The sequence below is a fragment of the Limulus polyphemus genome, unplaced genomic scaffold (assembly GCF_000517525.1).
Source record: "Limulus polyphemus unplaced genomic scaffold, Limulus_polyphemus-2.1.2 Scaffold526, whole genome shotgun sequence".
NCBI lineage: Eukaryota > Metazoa > Arthropoda > Merostomata > Xiphosura > Limulidae > Limulus > Limulus polyphemus.
The window spans coordinates 292,585-312,051 of NW_013666136.1; the positions used below are offsets into that span (position 1 = coordinate 292,585).

Here is a 19,467-nt window from a genome sequence, read left to right on the forward strand (position 1 = left end):
AAAGGAAAATGGAAAGTTGTAATGAAGGCAAACTTTTCAGACTATGCAGAAACGTCTGAATGCGTGTTCACAAAGTGATAAGTATATGATTTTGAACGAACTGTGCATGCGTATTTTAGATTTAAATACGTTGAGAAAGCCCATATCAATTGTATTTAGTGTAATGTTCATTTTTAAAGTAAATTCCACGTTTGGTTAAGTGTTATTTGTGTGAAATACTTTGCAAATAAAAAAATTAAATTTGAAATCGAAGTCAGTCGTCACGTGATGACAAGGATGTTGTGCCATCATGTAGCATATTTGTTGCATTAAAAAGTTTGACTAAGCAAAAACAGATAAGGTGAGTCTGAGTGGAAAATCCCGTATGTATTTCAGATTCCTTGGACAAATGCCTATCTAAAAATATGAGATTTGTAGTGTTTGATCGAGAAAAGTTCCAAACAAAAATAAGCAAGCATATTATTTATGGATTACAATAATTACACAAATAACACCAAAATCTGCGAAAACTATATTATGGTATTAGAATTACTGGCAAAGTAGAATACTTTTGAGATGTAATTGCTATATTATGAAACTAAAAAAAAAATATTGGTATTTAGAAATTAACTGGTATCATTAAAGATAATTTTCGAACTCTTTCTAGTGAGAATGTAACATTGCTAATACCAAATTTCCACAAGTTTCATTACCAAAGAAAAAATATGTGAATAATAAGACTGTTCAGTACTTAATTAAGGGGATATTTTGTAAGAATATAATACTTTTATTCTTTTCTAATTTAATCGGTTTTTTTAATACTGAAACTTTTTATAATTATAATATACGACAAATGAAATACTTGCTATCATTACTTTCCTTGGTTTAGCAGCAAGAATATTGGATCCATAAACTCCCAACCTCTAGTGATATAATTTTTGTTTGTTTGTTGAATGTTGTGCAAAGCTGCTCCATGGCTAACTACACTACTCAAGACCACCCACCATCAACTCTTGACAGACTGAATAGTTGGATTTGACCATATAATTTATTAATCAATGTCACAATTACATACATTAATTAATGTCACGTCGTTATCACAAAATTCAATGAATTTGGCATTACTAGAATGGAGAAACTGATTAGTATATTGATATATCAATTGTCATTTCAAACTACTAAACACTCAGTAGCAAAGTTAAACTCTTATTCATTACAAATAACACTGATTAAAATTGAAAGTGGATGGATTGAAAATCAAGTTTCTTTAGTGATAAATCTATACCTTCTTAAAGGGTGAAGTTTATTTTATATTCTATAAGTATAACTATTCAAATAATTAAAGAATGACAAATAATATAGCTATTGTATTAAGGATTTAGGTTCTAGGGGAAACAAACAGCTTACACTCTGCAAATTTAAAACACCAAAAATGCAATCACATGCACAACATACTTTCAAAAGTGAAGGAACTATTCCAATCCTGAAAAAATTAAACATAATTAATAAATAAACAGTTTTTACCTAATATCTCAACTTCAGTTTATTGTTTAATGTATGATTCAGATGTCACATTTAAGACTACTATTCTTTTTATAAATATTCACACTTCTGTCACAAGTTGTTCTTATTTTGCAATGTATAAAGTTTTAAAAGTCGAAATTAACATGATCTGTTATTGCAATTAAGTCTTTTCGTTCTGCTTATCTTTATATTTATATAATATACATTTTATTAATCAACAGATTGCAATGCCAGTAAAAAAGAAAAGTTTTATTTTCTTATAAATATAGAACATTAAATCTATTTCTAATGAAGTATTTTAACTTATACAATAAACAACTTCAGCTTTATATCTGTTCATAAACACTAAACAGCAAGTGTAACAGAATAATTAAAATTTTCAATCCACAGAATAACAAGACCAAAACAAAAATGATTTACCTAATACGTTTTTGCTTATTAATACCAAAATCATACTCACCAAATTCTACAAATAATTTTCTATATCAAAATAAAATTTAAAAAGAATATTTATAATTTATGTCACAGAAATTCAGTTATATGCTTTAAAAATACTCTGACAATATATTTTTCTCGTGACCATTGTTAATACTTTTCTGTGGAGATCTGTATTATGTAAAACATGATCTAACAGTGTTATATAGTAGTAAGTCATTATTTTGAAGCTAGGTAAAATATCATTAATCCTCTCACTTCTGACATCATCAAGATTATAAATCTCACAAACAACACATAAATAATAAAAAAATGCATTAACGTTTGCAATAAAATATTTCTTTTACCCATCCTAAAATGCTATATCAAAGAAATTACATGTAAAATAATAACATCAAGACTAATGGAATTCATAATTCAAACAAAATTAAAAACAATTTATATCAAAAAGTGAACAGAAATAATACAATAAAATAAAGATTGTCTGATTGTACCTTTAAAATATAATATGGAAGCATAGAAATCACAATAAATATATGTGTCATGCTATATGTTAGTGAATATGGTAACAAGAAATATTTCAAGATGGTTTACTGTAGTTATTTATATATATATATATTGTTTGAAAAGGAAACATTAATACATAAATGTTATTCTACAAAACTAGAGCTCCCTCTTACCTAAAATAAAACAAAAAATATTCATTTTGTTTCTTATATACTTATCAAGCATTCATCATTTAAGTATGAATTCTTTATGAAAAATACAACTTTGATGAAGGTCATAGCTCTCTATCAGGCCCCTCCAATCAGAGCAATCAAAACACGCTTGTAATCGCCAGAAGTGTCATCCTACATGAAATATTTGCAAAGTTTTTAAAATTAAGTAGTGAAATAAAATAATTAAAATCTTTAAAAGCAACGTTAAAAAAAACAGCATGACAAAAGCTGAAAACCGAAAGAAATGGTGAGTTAGAGAAGTATGTATTCCATATTTTGGAAGGCAGGAGGTGTATATTAGTATACAGAAGTCTCAGTACTCTTGCACCCTCTCACTTTTACATTGATTTTCCACAAAAGCTCTTAAAAAATTAGTATCAGAAAATAAACTCGATAACCAGAGTACTTTCAAAAAGTTCATTTTTTGAAAGCATTTCAGTTATTGGGTTTTTTTTCTGATACATATCATAGTGAAAGTCATTTAGAACAAAACTTTAAAATAAGTATTTTGATTTCATTTATAACAATTTGAACCATTTCTTTGGATTTTCAGACTATAAAAACTCTTTATTGTAGTAATGCAGCCAAAATCTGAATTTGGGATAAATACTATACTTTTGGGTAGAAACAGGGAACTTGGTACATTTATACTTCCGACCAATTGATTGTTTTAACTTTTAACAGAACAATCCCAGCACCCCCTTGTGGACATGTTCACTACTACAAGTAGTTGATGCCCATAGTGATAATATGGTTAGACTAACAATGTAATACATCGGTATAGAAGCTCTATATTTGACACAAACAGATTACATATTCTCAAATAAGAATTTAATAGTATTTGCACAGTTACTTGAATTTCATTTTATTATGTAATAGTCAGAGACATGCTAATTGGTAGAATGCTGATAAAATATTACCTTTTTTTTAAGGTAAAAATGTATTTCATGAATATGAATCATCTTCATGTCCTTCAAATGTATATGAAACATTTTTCATTTTAGTGAACTATTATATCAATTATTTAAATATAGTACCAATTTATCCAAATGTATCATAGGCTAAAACACAATTGTTATTCCTAACATTATTACTGAAAATTGAAATCAAGCAGTTTATGCAAATATATAAAAATAGACTACGATGTTGTCACCTGCTATCTAAAAAGTTGTTGTTTGCCTTGCTAAAAAAAACATGGCATGCTACTGTGGATGAACTAGTGCCATTTCAACATCTGGTATTGCCATTCCTGGTGTGGATGATTATTCACAGACCTAATCCAAACTACCAGACCCAGACATGCTAACCAGGTCACACCATTAAAATTCCTAGATTCAACCCTGAAGATCTACTGGGATTTGATGAGTGATACAAGAAAATGTTGCAGATCCATTGCAGTTTGTATACAGTTTTGTTGGTACACAGAGGATGAAGCATACCTTCTCCACCACAGCCTTTTACTAAGCTCATAAACAGTGTAATGCCCTGATTCCATAAGATGGCGGTGCTGTAGATATGACAAACAATCCTAGAGAATTTAAGTAATGGATGATGACAGGTTCTAAGATCTCTAGAATGATCCTGGAATTTGAGAAAGGAACCAGGAAGTCTTCAATTATCATTATTACTGAATCACAAGTGTGCAGCTTGCATTTGCTGGAGATGTGAAAGCATTGGTTTCAGTATTTGACTACGTGAAAAACTCACTGACAGAAGATAGTGGGCACCTTACCTTCTGAGGACACTAAGAATATTATGAGCCAGGAGGTGGTGGAAACTATTCAAACAGTAACCACTATGGGACAGGACCAGTATGCTGCATTTATAAGGGAGAGGTCTGTTGAATGGCCCAGACCCATCAGATGTCCCACTTTCCAAAATAAACTTTTACTGTTTACCAACCCAGGCTCAACAAAGCCCACATTGAAAAATGACAGCTCACTTACTCACATCTGTTTATTAGATGTCAATGTAAAGATGGAAATCTCTGGGAGATCCTCAGATATAAGAATCAGAAATGACTACCGTCATTGTTGAAACTGAGAGATATGAAAAAAACGAAAAAAACAGATACTTTAACACATATCAAAGGTCTTTCATAGCAATGTTCTGCACACGAATGCAAGAATTCCTGATGAAACTGAGAGATATGAAAAAAAAGAAAAAAACAGATACTTTAACACATATCAAAGGTCTTTCATAGCAATATTCTGCACACGAATACAAGAGTTCCTGATGGTGCCTCTTTTGTCCAAATGTTGTCAGCAGGAATGGAACAGACATTCCATAAAACACCTCCCTGTCATATATCACTGGACAACTTGGAAATGTTTCTAGGATTGACAGTGTTTCGACTTATAACATTTCACAGACTCAAAGCAGCCATAAGAAGTTGTTTGTTTTTTAATTTCAAGCAAACTTCTTGAAGGTTATATGCACTAGCCACCCATGATTTTAAAGTGAGAGACATTTTATTTTGTATTTATTAATCTAAATAGTTCTGCATCTATTGCAAGTTAATTTGTAAAGAATTTAACAGGTTATGCATCCAACTTTAAGGTCTGTTAAGCAGGGCCCGCAATTAAGGGAGCATCTATGTGATTCAAGTCCAGATCTCATAAGAATAGTTTTCAATTTAGATCCTGGCATCTCACACATCCTAATGTTCTGACTACTTTTTTTGGAGAAGATTACAAGTTATATCGCTAATACAGTTGGAGATATACGATAAAACTAAAGTGAACACATCAATCATACATTTTTTTGGTTTAATACAATTGTGTTAAGTTTTCTTTTTTGGTTTCTCTAAAACTCTGCTAGGATATACGTTACCCAATAAGATTTAAGTGATTGTGTATGAGCTTTTTCTTTGCTATTTGAATGGTCAGAGAACAACATTGTTTTACTGCAGGAAGATGTGCAGTATTATGGTTTAAACAGATTCCACAATGTGTTGGCTTTACATACAGGTGATGGGTAATTTGTCTTTAACTTTAATCATTACATAAAGAAAGGAAAGCTGATGTATTGATTGTTTAAGGGTAAACTTACTATGGGGTTTTGTTAGTTCATAAAAATTATCCATAACATGCAAGACTATAACCTGTTTTCTGATCTATTACATATGATTAAATCTTGTTTTCAAGAAAATGGCAAAGCTCTTAATATGACAAGTAGCTAGCAAAAGTCAAGTCTGACTAAGAGAGAGAGACATAGAAATAAGAAAACAAATAATTTAATTTTTGAAACTAATATAATCTTCCCTAATATTAAACTTATGCTTAGAAGATTCATATGAATAGAATTTCAAGCTCATTGTTGGAAAATACAAAAATGATAGGTAGGCTAGTTACAAATATATGACATAATATTTTAAAATACTTTTACAATTCTCTGAAACATTATAATAACATTCAGTTCTTTTAACCCAGCTTTTTCAGCTAAACAATTAAAAATTTTCCAAACCCATAACAAAGTTTCCCTTTTGAAAAAAAGATGCATAAATGCTGGAAATTTTACTAAAGTTTAGTTATAAATGTTCAGAATGTTGCACTCAAGTTACCTAAAAAACAACTTATGGATAATGCTCATACAAATGTTTGTTTAGTCTTTATTAAAACGTATATATGGATAGCATCAACAATACTTACAGAAATTTCCTTCATTAAAAGATTTTGAAATAGTATTATATGAATAACATAATACTATTTCAAAATCTTTTAATGAAGGAAGTGTTTTTAAGTATTGTTGATATGAATAACAACAACATTACTTACAGAAATGTCCTTTTCTAGGGGTTTTCCAAACATTTTCTGATACTCCTGTTTTATCTGTACCATGTCTATCTCACAGCGACTTGTGACAATGCGAATCAATGTACGATCAAGAGTTCCTAAACCCTAACGAAAAATTAAAATAGTTAAAATTGTATAATGCACTGTACTTCTTAAAGTATAAGTATAAATTTGAATAAAAAAAAAGACAATCCCTGTCTGGCAAACTATGAAGAGATGAACCACAGTACAATCATAAGTTAAAATACTTAACAACACAAACATTAAAGTAAAACAGTTTACTGTATTAAATAAAACTTCAACCACATTTTATAGGTTTAGATTCAAAGATAACTGGCATGCACACATTTTTTAAGCAACACGAAAAATAATAATTCTACCCATAAAAAAGTTTTTCATTATAAATACATACGTAGAATTATAAGCTAGGAGATAAAATATCTGAACTATCAGTTACGACTAATTTTATTAAATGCACCATAGCCAAATATCCCAAAACTAGTTTTTAGATCTACTTACAATATAGTTTCATTTCAAGTAAATACAATCATCTGTTTAGTTCAGAGCTACAAATCGTTGTCTACAATTTTCAGTCAGCACAAGTCCAAAGCATAAGTGACTAAATATGTATTCTGAAATCATTCAACAAAATACAATAATAGGATGTGAAATAAACTCACCTTCATACTTTTGTGAAGCTTCTCAGCAAAGTATGCAGGTCTGTTTTCCACACATCGTGCTGTATTAAAACACACACACAAGTACTTTTCATAACATAACTTTCAAATTTCCAAATAACTCTTGTTTGCTCGACTTGTGGATTTACAATGTTTATTTACTGGTTACAAAAATTAAGATACATAGATTATATGAACAAATATCAAATACAATTTAAAGCAAGGCAAGTTTACATGAACAATATGTTTTGTAATTTATTAAAATCATTCCAAAGTTGTGTTTAAAACCAAATTTCTGTTGAAAATCAAAAAATCATTCAACCACCTGAGTTTTCAAACTACAAATAGTCTCAAGATGCTAATTTGACAGATCAGATTCTAGAACGAGTAAAATTTGTTACAAAAATACATTAATAAATGTGTACGTACAGAACTAATTCTAACACAGCCCAATATTTTAGTTTAGGAATTATGCCCTAGAGCCTTTTTCTGCCTTTACTCTACTCAGTCACTAATTTTAGCAAAGACTCAATGCTAAATTGAAATAAGATCAATGTTTTTATTAGAAGTTCATGCAAAGCTACATGAGGGCTAGCCATCCCTAATTTAGAAGTGAAAGACTAGAGGGAAGGCAGCTGGTCATCACTACCTATCGCCAACTCTTGGGCTACTCTTTTACCAATGAATAGTGGGATTGACCATCACATTGTAATGCCCCAGGGCTGATAGGGCGAGCATGTTTGGTGGGATGGGGATTTGAATCCGTGATCTGCAGATTGTAAGTCGAGTGCCCTAACCAGCTGGGCATGCCAGGCTCAATGTTATGTTTTAATAATACTTAGCTACACCTTTCAGTTTAGGAAGGTATACAGTGATTAAATTTGTTACATGAACTGTGTTGTGGAGCTCTTTTTGAGCAGTAAAATATTAACCATCTAACACAGTTGATCATTTGACTGACCTTGTAATCATGAAACTATACATACTACAACTTTTAATGTAGTACTTGTATCATCACCAAATTGGATAGGCTTTTAGTAAACATTACAAGCCTGTTGCACACAAAATATCAGATTTTCTAACTATGTTTTTTACTAAAGATTTGACTGTGAATTTAAAAAGCCTTTACCGAGTCAGTCCGAGTGCAAGGTGATTTTCTAGTAAGAATAAAAATAATACTTTTCACCTTACAGTTTCATATTTCATTTGTATAGCCTCTAGAACTTTCAACATAAATGTCAAAAGTTATTTTTCAGTAAAACATTATATTTTATCTGTTATTTTCCCTACCCTAACACTAACTGTATCAGCCTTGGTCAATTTGACCAAACTTGTAACCACTATGTAATAAAAAAATATTAAATAATCTAAATGACCTCTTTTTCTTTCTAGAATGACAACACATTGTGACAAACAATTATAAACTATTCATTTTTACAGCTATAGCTAATAAATTTTTCATTTAGTTATATTTCTTTACAATTGTACAAGTATTTTGTTTTTTAACAAATAAGTTTCTAATTCTGACACCTTAGTTACTTTTAGAATAAATAAAAAATACACATTAAAAAAAAGAAATTTAGTACTTATGTCTGAAAATTGTCTTTCCCAATCTTACATACTCATATTTCAGAAGTCTATGTGAAACTCTAGGCCTAAATCTAACTAACGATAGTGTGGTGTGAGAAAAAGTTTTTAAATTCTGATATGCAAGTTAGAATATGGAATATTGACACTAAATAACATAGAATGTCCTAAAATTAATATAATCTATCTGGCCTTCTAACTATGCTAGATGTTGGATGAGTAATTCACATACAATTAGAAACATTTTTTGAAAAGAGGATGTACTTGGAGGGGCATGTCATGTGGCCTACAGTTTATTGCTTATAGCTCCATAAAAGAAAAAGCTTTGTACTACAAATTGACAGTTTAATTCAAGGATATGTATAGTATAAATGTAAAATTCCACAGAAGGTTCAAGTAGAAAAAAAAAAAATTGGCAAATTCAGAATGAAGAAGAGTCACATGATACAGAATATGTCCTCTAGAAATTAAAAAACTCAAATATAGATAATATAAAAATTTAAATTATAAACTATGTTTTAATGCCATTGATGATAAAGTTGTTTAATTAAATTCTGAACTAAACTCTGTAAGTAGGTAGTAACATGCATTTTGACTCATCCATTCTCTAAGGGTTAATGTCTAGCATATTTCTTCCACAACATTTGATGTGTGAATTAAAACCACTCAAAGACTGCATGAAATCAACAAAAATGACCACTAATGATGCTAATACTCAGAATATGCATTAACAACAATTAGAATACTGACAAAGCTAATGTTCACCTATGGTTAATAAGCCTTGCTTTATGTCACCAGAGAATTCCCTTTCAATTGCTTGAGGCACACTATGTCCTGCTATTTTCTGATATTCCAAAAATACAAGGCCTAGATGAGCAAAGCTTCGAGATGCCATGATGGCATTAAATGTAGATTCATCTGTTCCCCATCTCTTTACTCCAGCATTGTAAAGACTCTGTTACAATATTTCATGATAAATTTTAAAAAAAATAACAACATATTAACAGAGTATCTTACATTAATTTTAGAATATATTAAAGAATTTTTATCTTCTTGTACAGTTACAATGTGGCATATGTTAGGTTATACAATATCTTTATAAGTTATGACTTGGTATTGTACATTAGGTTATATAACATCTTAATCAGTTGGAACTTATTATTATATGTTAGATAACATAACATCTTTATCAGTTACAACTTGATATCATATATTAGGTTATACAATATCTTTACCAGTTATGACTTGGTATTGTACATTAATTTATATACCATTTTTATCAGTTGGAACTTGGTATTATATGATAGGTTATACAATATCTTTACCAGTTATGACTTGGTATTGTACATTAATTTATATAACATTTTTATCAGTTGGAACTTGGTATTATATGATAGGTTAGATAACATCTTTATCAGTTACAGCTTGATATTTCATGTTAGGTTACATAGCATCTTTATCAGTTACAACTTGGTATTATATTTTAGGTTATATAGCATCTCTGCCAGTAAGAAACTTGTATTATACATTAGATTATATATAGCATTTTTATTATTTACAAATTGGTATTATGTGATAGTTTACATAACATCTTTATCAGTAAGAAATTGGTATTATGCATTAGGTTATATATCATTTTTATTAGTTACACATTGGTGTTACATAGTGAGTTATATAACATATTCATTAGTTATAACTTCATATTACATGTTAGGTTTTATAACATCTTTATCAGTAAGAAATTGGTATTATGCATTAGGTTATATATCATTTTTATTAGTTACACATTGGTGTTACATAGTGAGTTATATAACATATTCATTAGTTGTAACTTCATATTACATGTTAGGTTTTATAACATCTTTATCAGTTAGAACTTGGTATTATATTTTAGGTTATATAATACCTGAGGCTTACCTTCAGGCTTTCTAGAACAGCTTTTACTAATTTTTATTAATTTGAGGTTAAAAGAAATCACTTTAGTATGTAGAATCATACACAAACTTGTTGCCTGATGAAGGCTCCGGTAAGAGGGCCAAAAGCTCACAAATAAAAATATTTTATTGTAGAGAAAAGTCCATGTATAATTCTACATATTAATTCACCTACGTTATGAGTCTTAAACAACAGAAATCACTTTAGAATACTTTGCAATAAACAGAGGTTAAACACAAAACAATTATGCAATAACTTGTATTCCAACATGATAAACAAGGAGTCAACATCCTGAATAATGATATAATAACATATGTATCAAATTCAGCTTTGAAGAGATGAAGCAGAAACTCTGGTTTGACTAAAGAATTATTTAATTTTTTTTCACTATAATTTGAAAATTTAAGTATTCTAACAATCAAGATTGAAACAAAAAAGTATTTGTACAACAAAATCAAAATCTTCACATGTTATTTAACCTAACAAAATCCATGTTGACAGAGATAATGTTACTGTAAAAGTGTGGGGAGATTTATCTTATAATAACTTTTTAGTTAACTTCACCTTGGTGTAATTTCAGGACACAAAAATGAACTGCTTATATCAAGACTTGAACCCAGGATCTCAAGCTTTCTGAACTTATCATCTACTAGTTACTAGCTCATCAGTTTCACTTTGGACTTTTTATTGATATATCTAAAAATGATTTCTCACCTGAGCATCCTGTTTAGCTTTAGCTGGATCTGCAGGTCCTTCATCTCTTCCTCCCTGAATTAATATAAATAATGATTATTGTCTATGTTAAAAAATACTTTTTTTAGACTTTAACCATAACAATAGTTTGTCTTTGAAATTCTGTACAACTTTCCCTCGACTTTTGTTACAATCAGTTACCACAATCAATACAGTATGATTTCCTGCTTGTTACAATTAGTTACCATAATCAATAGAGTATCATGTTTTCTTGCTTGTTACAATCAGTTATCATAATCAATACAGTATCATGTTTTCTTGCTTGTTACAATTAGTTATCATAATCAATACAGTATCATGTCTTCCTGCTTGTTACAATCAGTCCATAATCAATACAGTATCATGTTTTCTTGCTTGTTACAATCAGTTACCATAATCAATACAGTATCATGTTTTCCTGCTTGTTACAATCAGTTACCATAATCAATACAGTATGATTTCCTGCTTGTTACAATTAGTTACCATAATCAATAGAGTATCATGTTTTCTTGCTTGTTACAATCAGTTATCATAATCAATACAGTATCATGTTTCCTGCTTTTTACAATCAGTTACCATAATCAATACAGTATCATGTTTTCCTGCTTTTTACAATCAGTTACCATAATCAATACAGTATGATGTTTTCCTGCTTGTTGCAGTCAGTTACCATAATCAATACAGTATCATGTTTTTCTGCTTTTCTGGCCAACATTAAAGAAGTACCTCATATAAAATGTTTTATTTATATGAATACACACAGGTATACTTATTCATAAATGTATAAGAAACATTAACTGTTCAATACTATAATGGAAACTGGTTGTTAGATGCATGTTTAATGTATATGTAGTAAAATCATTTATAAGAAATTAACTTTATGAAAATGTTACGTGCAGTACTTTTGGATTTTCTAAAAATAATCAGTGATAAAATATAGACACTGAAATTCAACAAATTCAATTTCCTACTTTCTTCTATTTTACTTCTGACCAGTAGAGATTTCCACAATCTTTGAAGTACAAATATTACTAAGTTTAAAAGATTCTAATGTTTATGAATCAGTTGATTTAATTAAAATCTTTTTTAAATGTCACTTGTGAACCAAAAATTTTTGAGCTAAATTAAAATCATCAGTTATGATCACAGGTAATAAATTCTACAAGATTTCAACTTACAGTAGTCATAGAAACCAACAATCTTCTGTAGTAACCTGATGTATCTCCAATCAAATCTCTCTCTAAAGACTGCCGATACACTGTATTATGAAAAGGATTTTATAAAAAATAGAGCCCATATTAAAATTTAAATTCTTACTTTAAAAAATTTAAATTTTTGATATATCAGACTTTGTAATTATTCACAATTATTCAATTAGCAAGAAATTCAATTGTACAAGAAAACCAATGAACTGATTATTTTGGTACCAGTATTAAAATTGTTACTCAAAAGTCATTCATGACTGTAAAAGTCAATCAAAGCCTACTTATTTCACTTTGCAACGGGGATACATCACAAAATCAGCATGACCAATATGTTAGTCATGACCGATATGTTAGTCATGACCAATATGTTAGTCATGATCGATTAATAGCACATTTAGTCCATGATGAGTTTTCTGCTTTAAACTTTACTTTCTGATATCATCCATTTTAAACTTTAGATTTTCTGCTATCATCCATTTTAAACTTTAGGCTTTCTGATATCATCCATTTTAAACTTTAGATTTTCTGATATCATCCATTTTAAACTTTAGACTTTCTGATATCATCCATTTTAAACATTAGACTTTCTGATATCATCCATTTTAAACATTAGACTTTCTGATATCATCCATTTTAAACTTTAGACTTTCTGATATCATCCATTTTAAACATTAGACTTTCTGATATCATCCATTTTAAACTTTAGACTTTCTGATATCATCCATTTTAAACTTTAGACTTTCTGATATCATCCATTTTGCCTAACATGTAACTGTGCTTAAATGCACCTAAATTAATTTTTTTTTCATTTGAACCACTCTTCTCATAAGACTTTTACTTCTACCAGTAATCCAAAAGTTCATTAACTTGGATGCCAATGTTTCAAGTAAAATACTACAAGTGAAGAGCACAAGCAAGGGTCATGCTGACCACTTTCCTCAGACACAAGTGATTGTTAAGTAACATCACTGCTTTCAATGTTAAGAGTTTACAAATTATTTATTTTTAACAATATATTTCTTGTTAATATTGTCTTATATTGATGTAATAACTTAGGTTCTGTGTGTGTGTGATTAATTTTCCATATATCTAAATAGTTTACATCTTATCTTCTAAAAGATTTTTAGTGACTTGAAATTAATATATTCAAACTATCAGGCTTAACCCATTCATCTTCTTGGTTATTTCCCTAAATGAAATGTTTTCAGACAAATTTTTCTCAAATTTGGTGAAATACTTAAATTTTCATAAATAATCAGTCACTTCTAAATAAAATGACACAATATTTTAAAATATACATTTCAATTACTTTAACCCATATAACAGTTGTTACAGCTTCTTACTGTTTCAGAAAAACTAAAAATCACTGTTTCATATGCATTTTTATTTTTCTGATCTACAAAAAACTGACCTTACTTTGAAAAAACTTATAGAAAGTGTTTGGTTTGATTCTGTAGTTTCTAGAATCAAATAAAAAACTTTGTAAAACAGTCTTTTTCTATTATAAAGATTCAGGAAGGACTAGACTGTATATATTAAAAAGGAGCAAGAGGTCTTGACATGAAATGTTATCACATTTCACAATTCATCTAAAAATTTTGACAGAAACTTCAAATACTCTTACACTTCTTGTAGGCTTCAGTTATCTGACGAATGTCATGATTATTTCTCGTACAAAGGATTTCAATTAAAGCATGTTCATCTGTTCCTAATCCAGAAACAGCTTGATGTAGTTCTGAAGCCAGAAAGTCTGACAAAGGAGTCATAAGAGCCATTATTACATCTTCAAACCTTCCACTCAGCTCACTCTTGAGGTCCTTAACCAAGTCCTAAAACATAAGAACATTAACTCAGGAATGCCCTCTCTTTCAAAAAACAAACAAACAATGGGTCCAATTAATGTTGCTAATGGGCTCAACAGGAGTGACTGGTGGACAATGGGTTCTGTTAAATTCAACAGAAACATAAATAAAGAATGAATGGGTTGCGTGGTTGCCCCTGTATTATAATCTTTGTTGCTCTATAATAATTATTCTCAGTATTTTTATTTTGTTAAAAGGAAGTTTTAGGCATACTCTGCTCATATTTCTTTGTTGATTAAATTTATGTTAAATTGTAATATTAAGTACAATTTACCTATTAACTCTCTCAGCATGGGCTCACATGCAAAATTTTTATAACCTCCAGATAATTATCAAATGTTTTTGAAGAAAAACTTTATATTTCATCTGTTATTTTCACTACCGAATCTCTGTATGGGCTTGGTTAATTTGACCGACCTCGTAATCACCATAAAAAATTAGGAAATAAATACATATTATGCTTTTTTGTTCTAGAATGACTATAAATTGTAACAAGAAAACACAAATGTTTAGTCTAAATAGCTTAAATCTCATAACATTATACATTTATACATATTTATTATTTTCATTATATTAAACTTTTCAGCCGTGCGTGGCTAACATTACAAAAGTTGCAATGACGCGGCACACGTGCACTCATGTTACCGTATCCAAGAGTATAAAACTGGCCTTTACAAAGTGACCTGTCTTGGCTGTGTTTTAGTGGACTAGTATTTTGTAAAATACAGTCACATTTCAGTTATAATACATTATATATGTATATACATTATTACTATTTACAAATACGTTCTTAAACTTATTTCTCTTAAAACAATGAACAGTAAATAAAAAAGTATAGCAAACAATTATCTCTTCTAGTTACAAACTTTGTACTCATTTGCTGTTTGCCATAGGTTGCTAAGCCTTATCAAATTTTGCATATGGAGGATGCGAAAGAAAATAATTTTTTTAGGTTTTACATATACATTTTTAAATAACCATAAATCATAAATCAGTACCATAGAATTCCACTATAACTTATCAAGCTTAGTAACTAAGCTGTATTTGGGTCTAAAAAAAATATTAAATTTCTAGCTCACTAAAGTCTTACCTTACCACTTTGAATCTAGCATAAAAAAGAAAGAGTTTGTAGTCTGAATATTTCAAAAGGGCTGAGAAAGCCACTAGGGGGACATTTTGACCTTTCATTTGGTTATTCACACGTCAGAGACAGAAGTAGATGTATGTAAGCAAGTGTTTCCAAAAATGGAAAGAGGTGGGTGGGGCCACTGTGTTTGAGTCAGTAAATGTAGCGATATCTCAGCAAATAGAAAAGATAGGAGGTTCTTATTTTATATTCTAGCTTGTCAATATTGGTAATTTGAGTTCCTAATTCATAAGAAACTATAGACTTTGTATTTGAACCTCACAAGCATCTAATTTGAACCAATGCTGCATTCAAGTTACCAAGTGACATACAAAAATCGATATTTAATGTGATGTGTTTTTTGAATACTTACTTTTAAATTAAGAAATTAACTAATGTATAATATTAAAATTTTAATTATAATGTACAATTTGATACCAAACTTATTGACATAAATTCATAAAATAGTAGTGAAATAAAATTTCGAATGCAAGTCAACAAACATGATCACATGGCATTTGACCTGTGACCCGTGTCGATAAGGTTAATGTACAGTAAATCCTTGTTAGTGTAGACATTGGCAATCTGGATTTTTCACAATCCAAGTGATTTTTTTTTTATGTTGGCAAATCTTCACAATGGGAGAGTTAATCAATAATCCGCATAATTGTGTTCAGAATTTGAACAATTATTTCTATAATAAACATGCATTTCTTATGGATGTACAATTCAGTAATCTATATATGACTCCACAAGAATCAAGTAGCGGTCGATCAGAAGAGGAAACAAGCACCAGACTGCAACTCTTAATTACATTTTTACTTTTATCTAAAACAAACGTAGACAGTACAACAAATGCTTCCTCACTATGAGGGCTGAAAATTATTTCCCTGTTTCTTCAGTCTTTTAAAATCCCAAATGTATTATCAGTTCTTAAAGATTTTGTATCCTCTTATTCTTTGTGGAACATCTAGCTGGTTCCTCTAAAATATTCTACTACAGCAAAAAAAATGTGTTTCAAATGTTGACTGGAAGAACACATTTACCCTTTTGCAATAGGCAGGTCAAAGTGTGCATATCACAACCTTTTACAGTTACATTCAAAATTTAATTAAACTACTTTATTATCAATGTATGCAAATAAACTTGGCATCAAAATGTAGTTAATACATCCACTTTCAATATTATTTAAGTTTAAAGTTCTTAATTTTATAAGTAAATATTTTTAAAAATCCACAATCTCTCCTACTGTGAGAACTACGACATATGCTCTATAGATTTTCAATCTTCTCTAATTTATTTACCACACCTCCAAGAAGTATGGAATTTAATGTAAATCACTTATTATAATATAGATATTACTAAAGTAAAGCATAATATTTATAGCATAATCTTATCTGTCTAGGGAGCTATACACTAAAAAATTAAACCCACTTGCCACACCCACCTGTCACATCTCTTTCACAAATTGCCAATGGTTTTCTCTGACATTTCATACTTTATTATTTATAACCAACAGAAAGCCAAAGTTTTAATCTGTGGAATGTCATATTATATTACTTTGTTTTCTTACATAGAATTGTCAATTTTACTTCCAGATCAAACTTTATTTCCATTGGACACAAAAAGCCTAGCTGAATTTTTAACAGCTCTTATTGCATAGTTAGAAAGACAAAAAAATTATGATAGTTATAGGACATTGTATGTTTTTTATGTGTTATTATTCTGTGTTCTTAGGTGCAGCATTTAATTAAATAAAAAAGCATTTAGTGTAGTAGTAGTAGTACCATTAATATAAAAAAGCAGGCTTAAGTTTCATCAACAGCTGACAGCAAATAAAAAGACTGTATTTCTTGTTTTTTCATGTGTATTCTTTATTCATTATTATACAAGTAACTACAATTTTAAGGTAAATTTATCAGGTAAGATAAAAAAAAAATAATAATAAATTTCTTCACAAGGTACATTCAAAAGTAGCTCGTGCACTATGTAATTCAGTAGGGTAATGTGAGCTACATGTTCGTCAACTATTTTACAACTTATGTGGCAGGATTGTTAGTTAGACACGGTTCAAAAGGCAATAAAACAAAAAGTAAAGTATAGATAAATGTAGTCTTACAAGCTTTAAGCTATTTATGATAAACAATTGTGATTTCCTGTTAAAATTTGCAATCATTCTAGAAAGGCAAAAAAAGAGGAATCTAGAATTATTTCATAATTCTTTACTAGTGGTTACAAGGTCGATCAAATTGACTGATCCTGTTTAAAGTTATAGTATAGAAATTAATAGATAAAATACAAAATTTTCTGCAAAACAAACAAACATTTGATACTTATGTAGAAGGTTCTGGGGATTATCTAATTAAATTTAAAAATTTTCAGATTAAGAAAAGTCTTTTTAATCTTAACATGAAAAATCACTTTGCACTCACAGTAATCAATACTTTGACACTATATAATTAGGAACAAAGTTTAAGTAAAAATAACTAATTTACATTTCTGATTTTTGACGTACAAAAGACTTTTAATATTTACTCAAAGCTTGCCAAATTTTGTGAAGATAAAGTAAGTATTTTCAGAGTCGTAGTATGTATACCACCATGGTTACATATCGTCAGAAGGTATAGTAAAATACACGAGCCCAATGCAATAGGATTAACACTTTCTCATTAAAAGACTGAGCCTCACCTTCTTCTAATAATCACACATTATTTTAATCGTCTGTGTTTCAGTGGAGAAAAATGTCTAGAGCTGGTGTAAAATTCAAAAACTTTGTCCCTAAATGATTCTTCTTCAAACAAGAGAAGAAGTTTCAAAGTAGCCTTCATTATAATACTACTAGGCTCTTGTTTCTGAGTGGTCAATTATTAAAGAGAATGACCTTACAGAGGTCCCTAGTTTTTCATATCTTTAGCTACATGAAGTCAATATGCATATTACGTACCCTCAGACTCACCATACAATACGTGATTATGATAAAAAAAATCAACAAAGAGCATTTCTGCATGGTTGATGTTCTATTTTGAGATAGTCTTATAAAAGAATAAAAATAATTTCAATTTAAATGACAAAATGCTTAAGAAGTCTACTTTAAAGAAACCCATCTGGCAAGACAGTGAATGCCACCCTGAGGCTTTCCAGTACTTTCTTTCTGATAACTTCCTGGATTTTGAGTTATAAGTTGTGAAAGTTTGATTTTCTGCACAAAAGCACTAATCACAACCAGTTTTCTTGGTGAACTTAGCTAAGGTCTATATAAATCTCATTGTTCTTATATTACTTAAAACCAATGGAAAATAAAATAACTGTTTAAAAGTATTAAGTAAAAAATGTTTTAATTTATAATGTTGCCTGAAAATTTAAACAAGTAAAATATTTAAAAAAAGAAAAACAGTAACAAATTGTATGTAATACACATTCGCAATAACGTAATTAATAAATTAACCATAATTCAGTAAGTACATTAGAACTTCGAAGAACAAAAATTTAAATGTTCATTCATTCAAGTATGGTAATGGAATATTTTTCATGACAGAAACTTAAAAGGAATTAATCCTTTCAAGATGGGTCACGGGTGAAAGGCCATGTCATCTCATTTGTTGACTCGCATTCAAAATGTTATTGAATTACTATTTCATGAATTTATGTCAATAAGTTTGGTATCAAACTGTATATTATAATTCAAATTTTAGTACTATATATTTCTAAAATTCGTAATTTAAAAGTAAATATTTAAAAAAAACACAGATAAACATCGATTTTTGTGTGTCACGTTGTATGTTGAATGCAGCACTGGTTCAATATTAGATGTTTGTGAAGCCAAATACTAAGTCTTTAGTTTTGAACGAATTACAAACTCAAATCACCAATATTGACATGCTAGAATATAAAA

General features: G+C 29.3%; 1 protein-coding gene across 1 annotated transcript in view; it reads right to left on the reverse strand.

The window, feature by feature from the left end:
- Window positions 1-1,007: 1,007 nt before the first annotated feature.
- The window catches only part of LOC106458878 (annexin-B12-like), a 75,810-nt gene continuing 57,350 nt past the window's right edge, over window positions 1,008-19,467 (reverse strand). Inside the window, 7 exon segments of the mRNA XM_022385235.1 lie at window positions 1,008-2,789; window positions 6,434-6,556; window positions 7,132-7,190; window positions 9,481-9,670; window positions 11,365-11,418; window positions 12,561-12,640; window positions 14,212-14,416. Coding sequence (XP_022240943.1) covers window positions 2,733-2,789; window positions 6,434-6,556; window positions 7,132-7,190; window positions 9,481-9,670; window positions 11,365-11,418; window positions 12,561-12,640; window positions 14,212-14,416 — 768 coding nt within the window. The 3' untranslated portion in view covers window positions 1,008-2,732.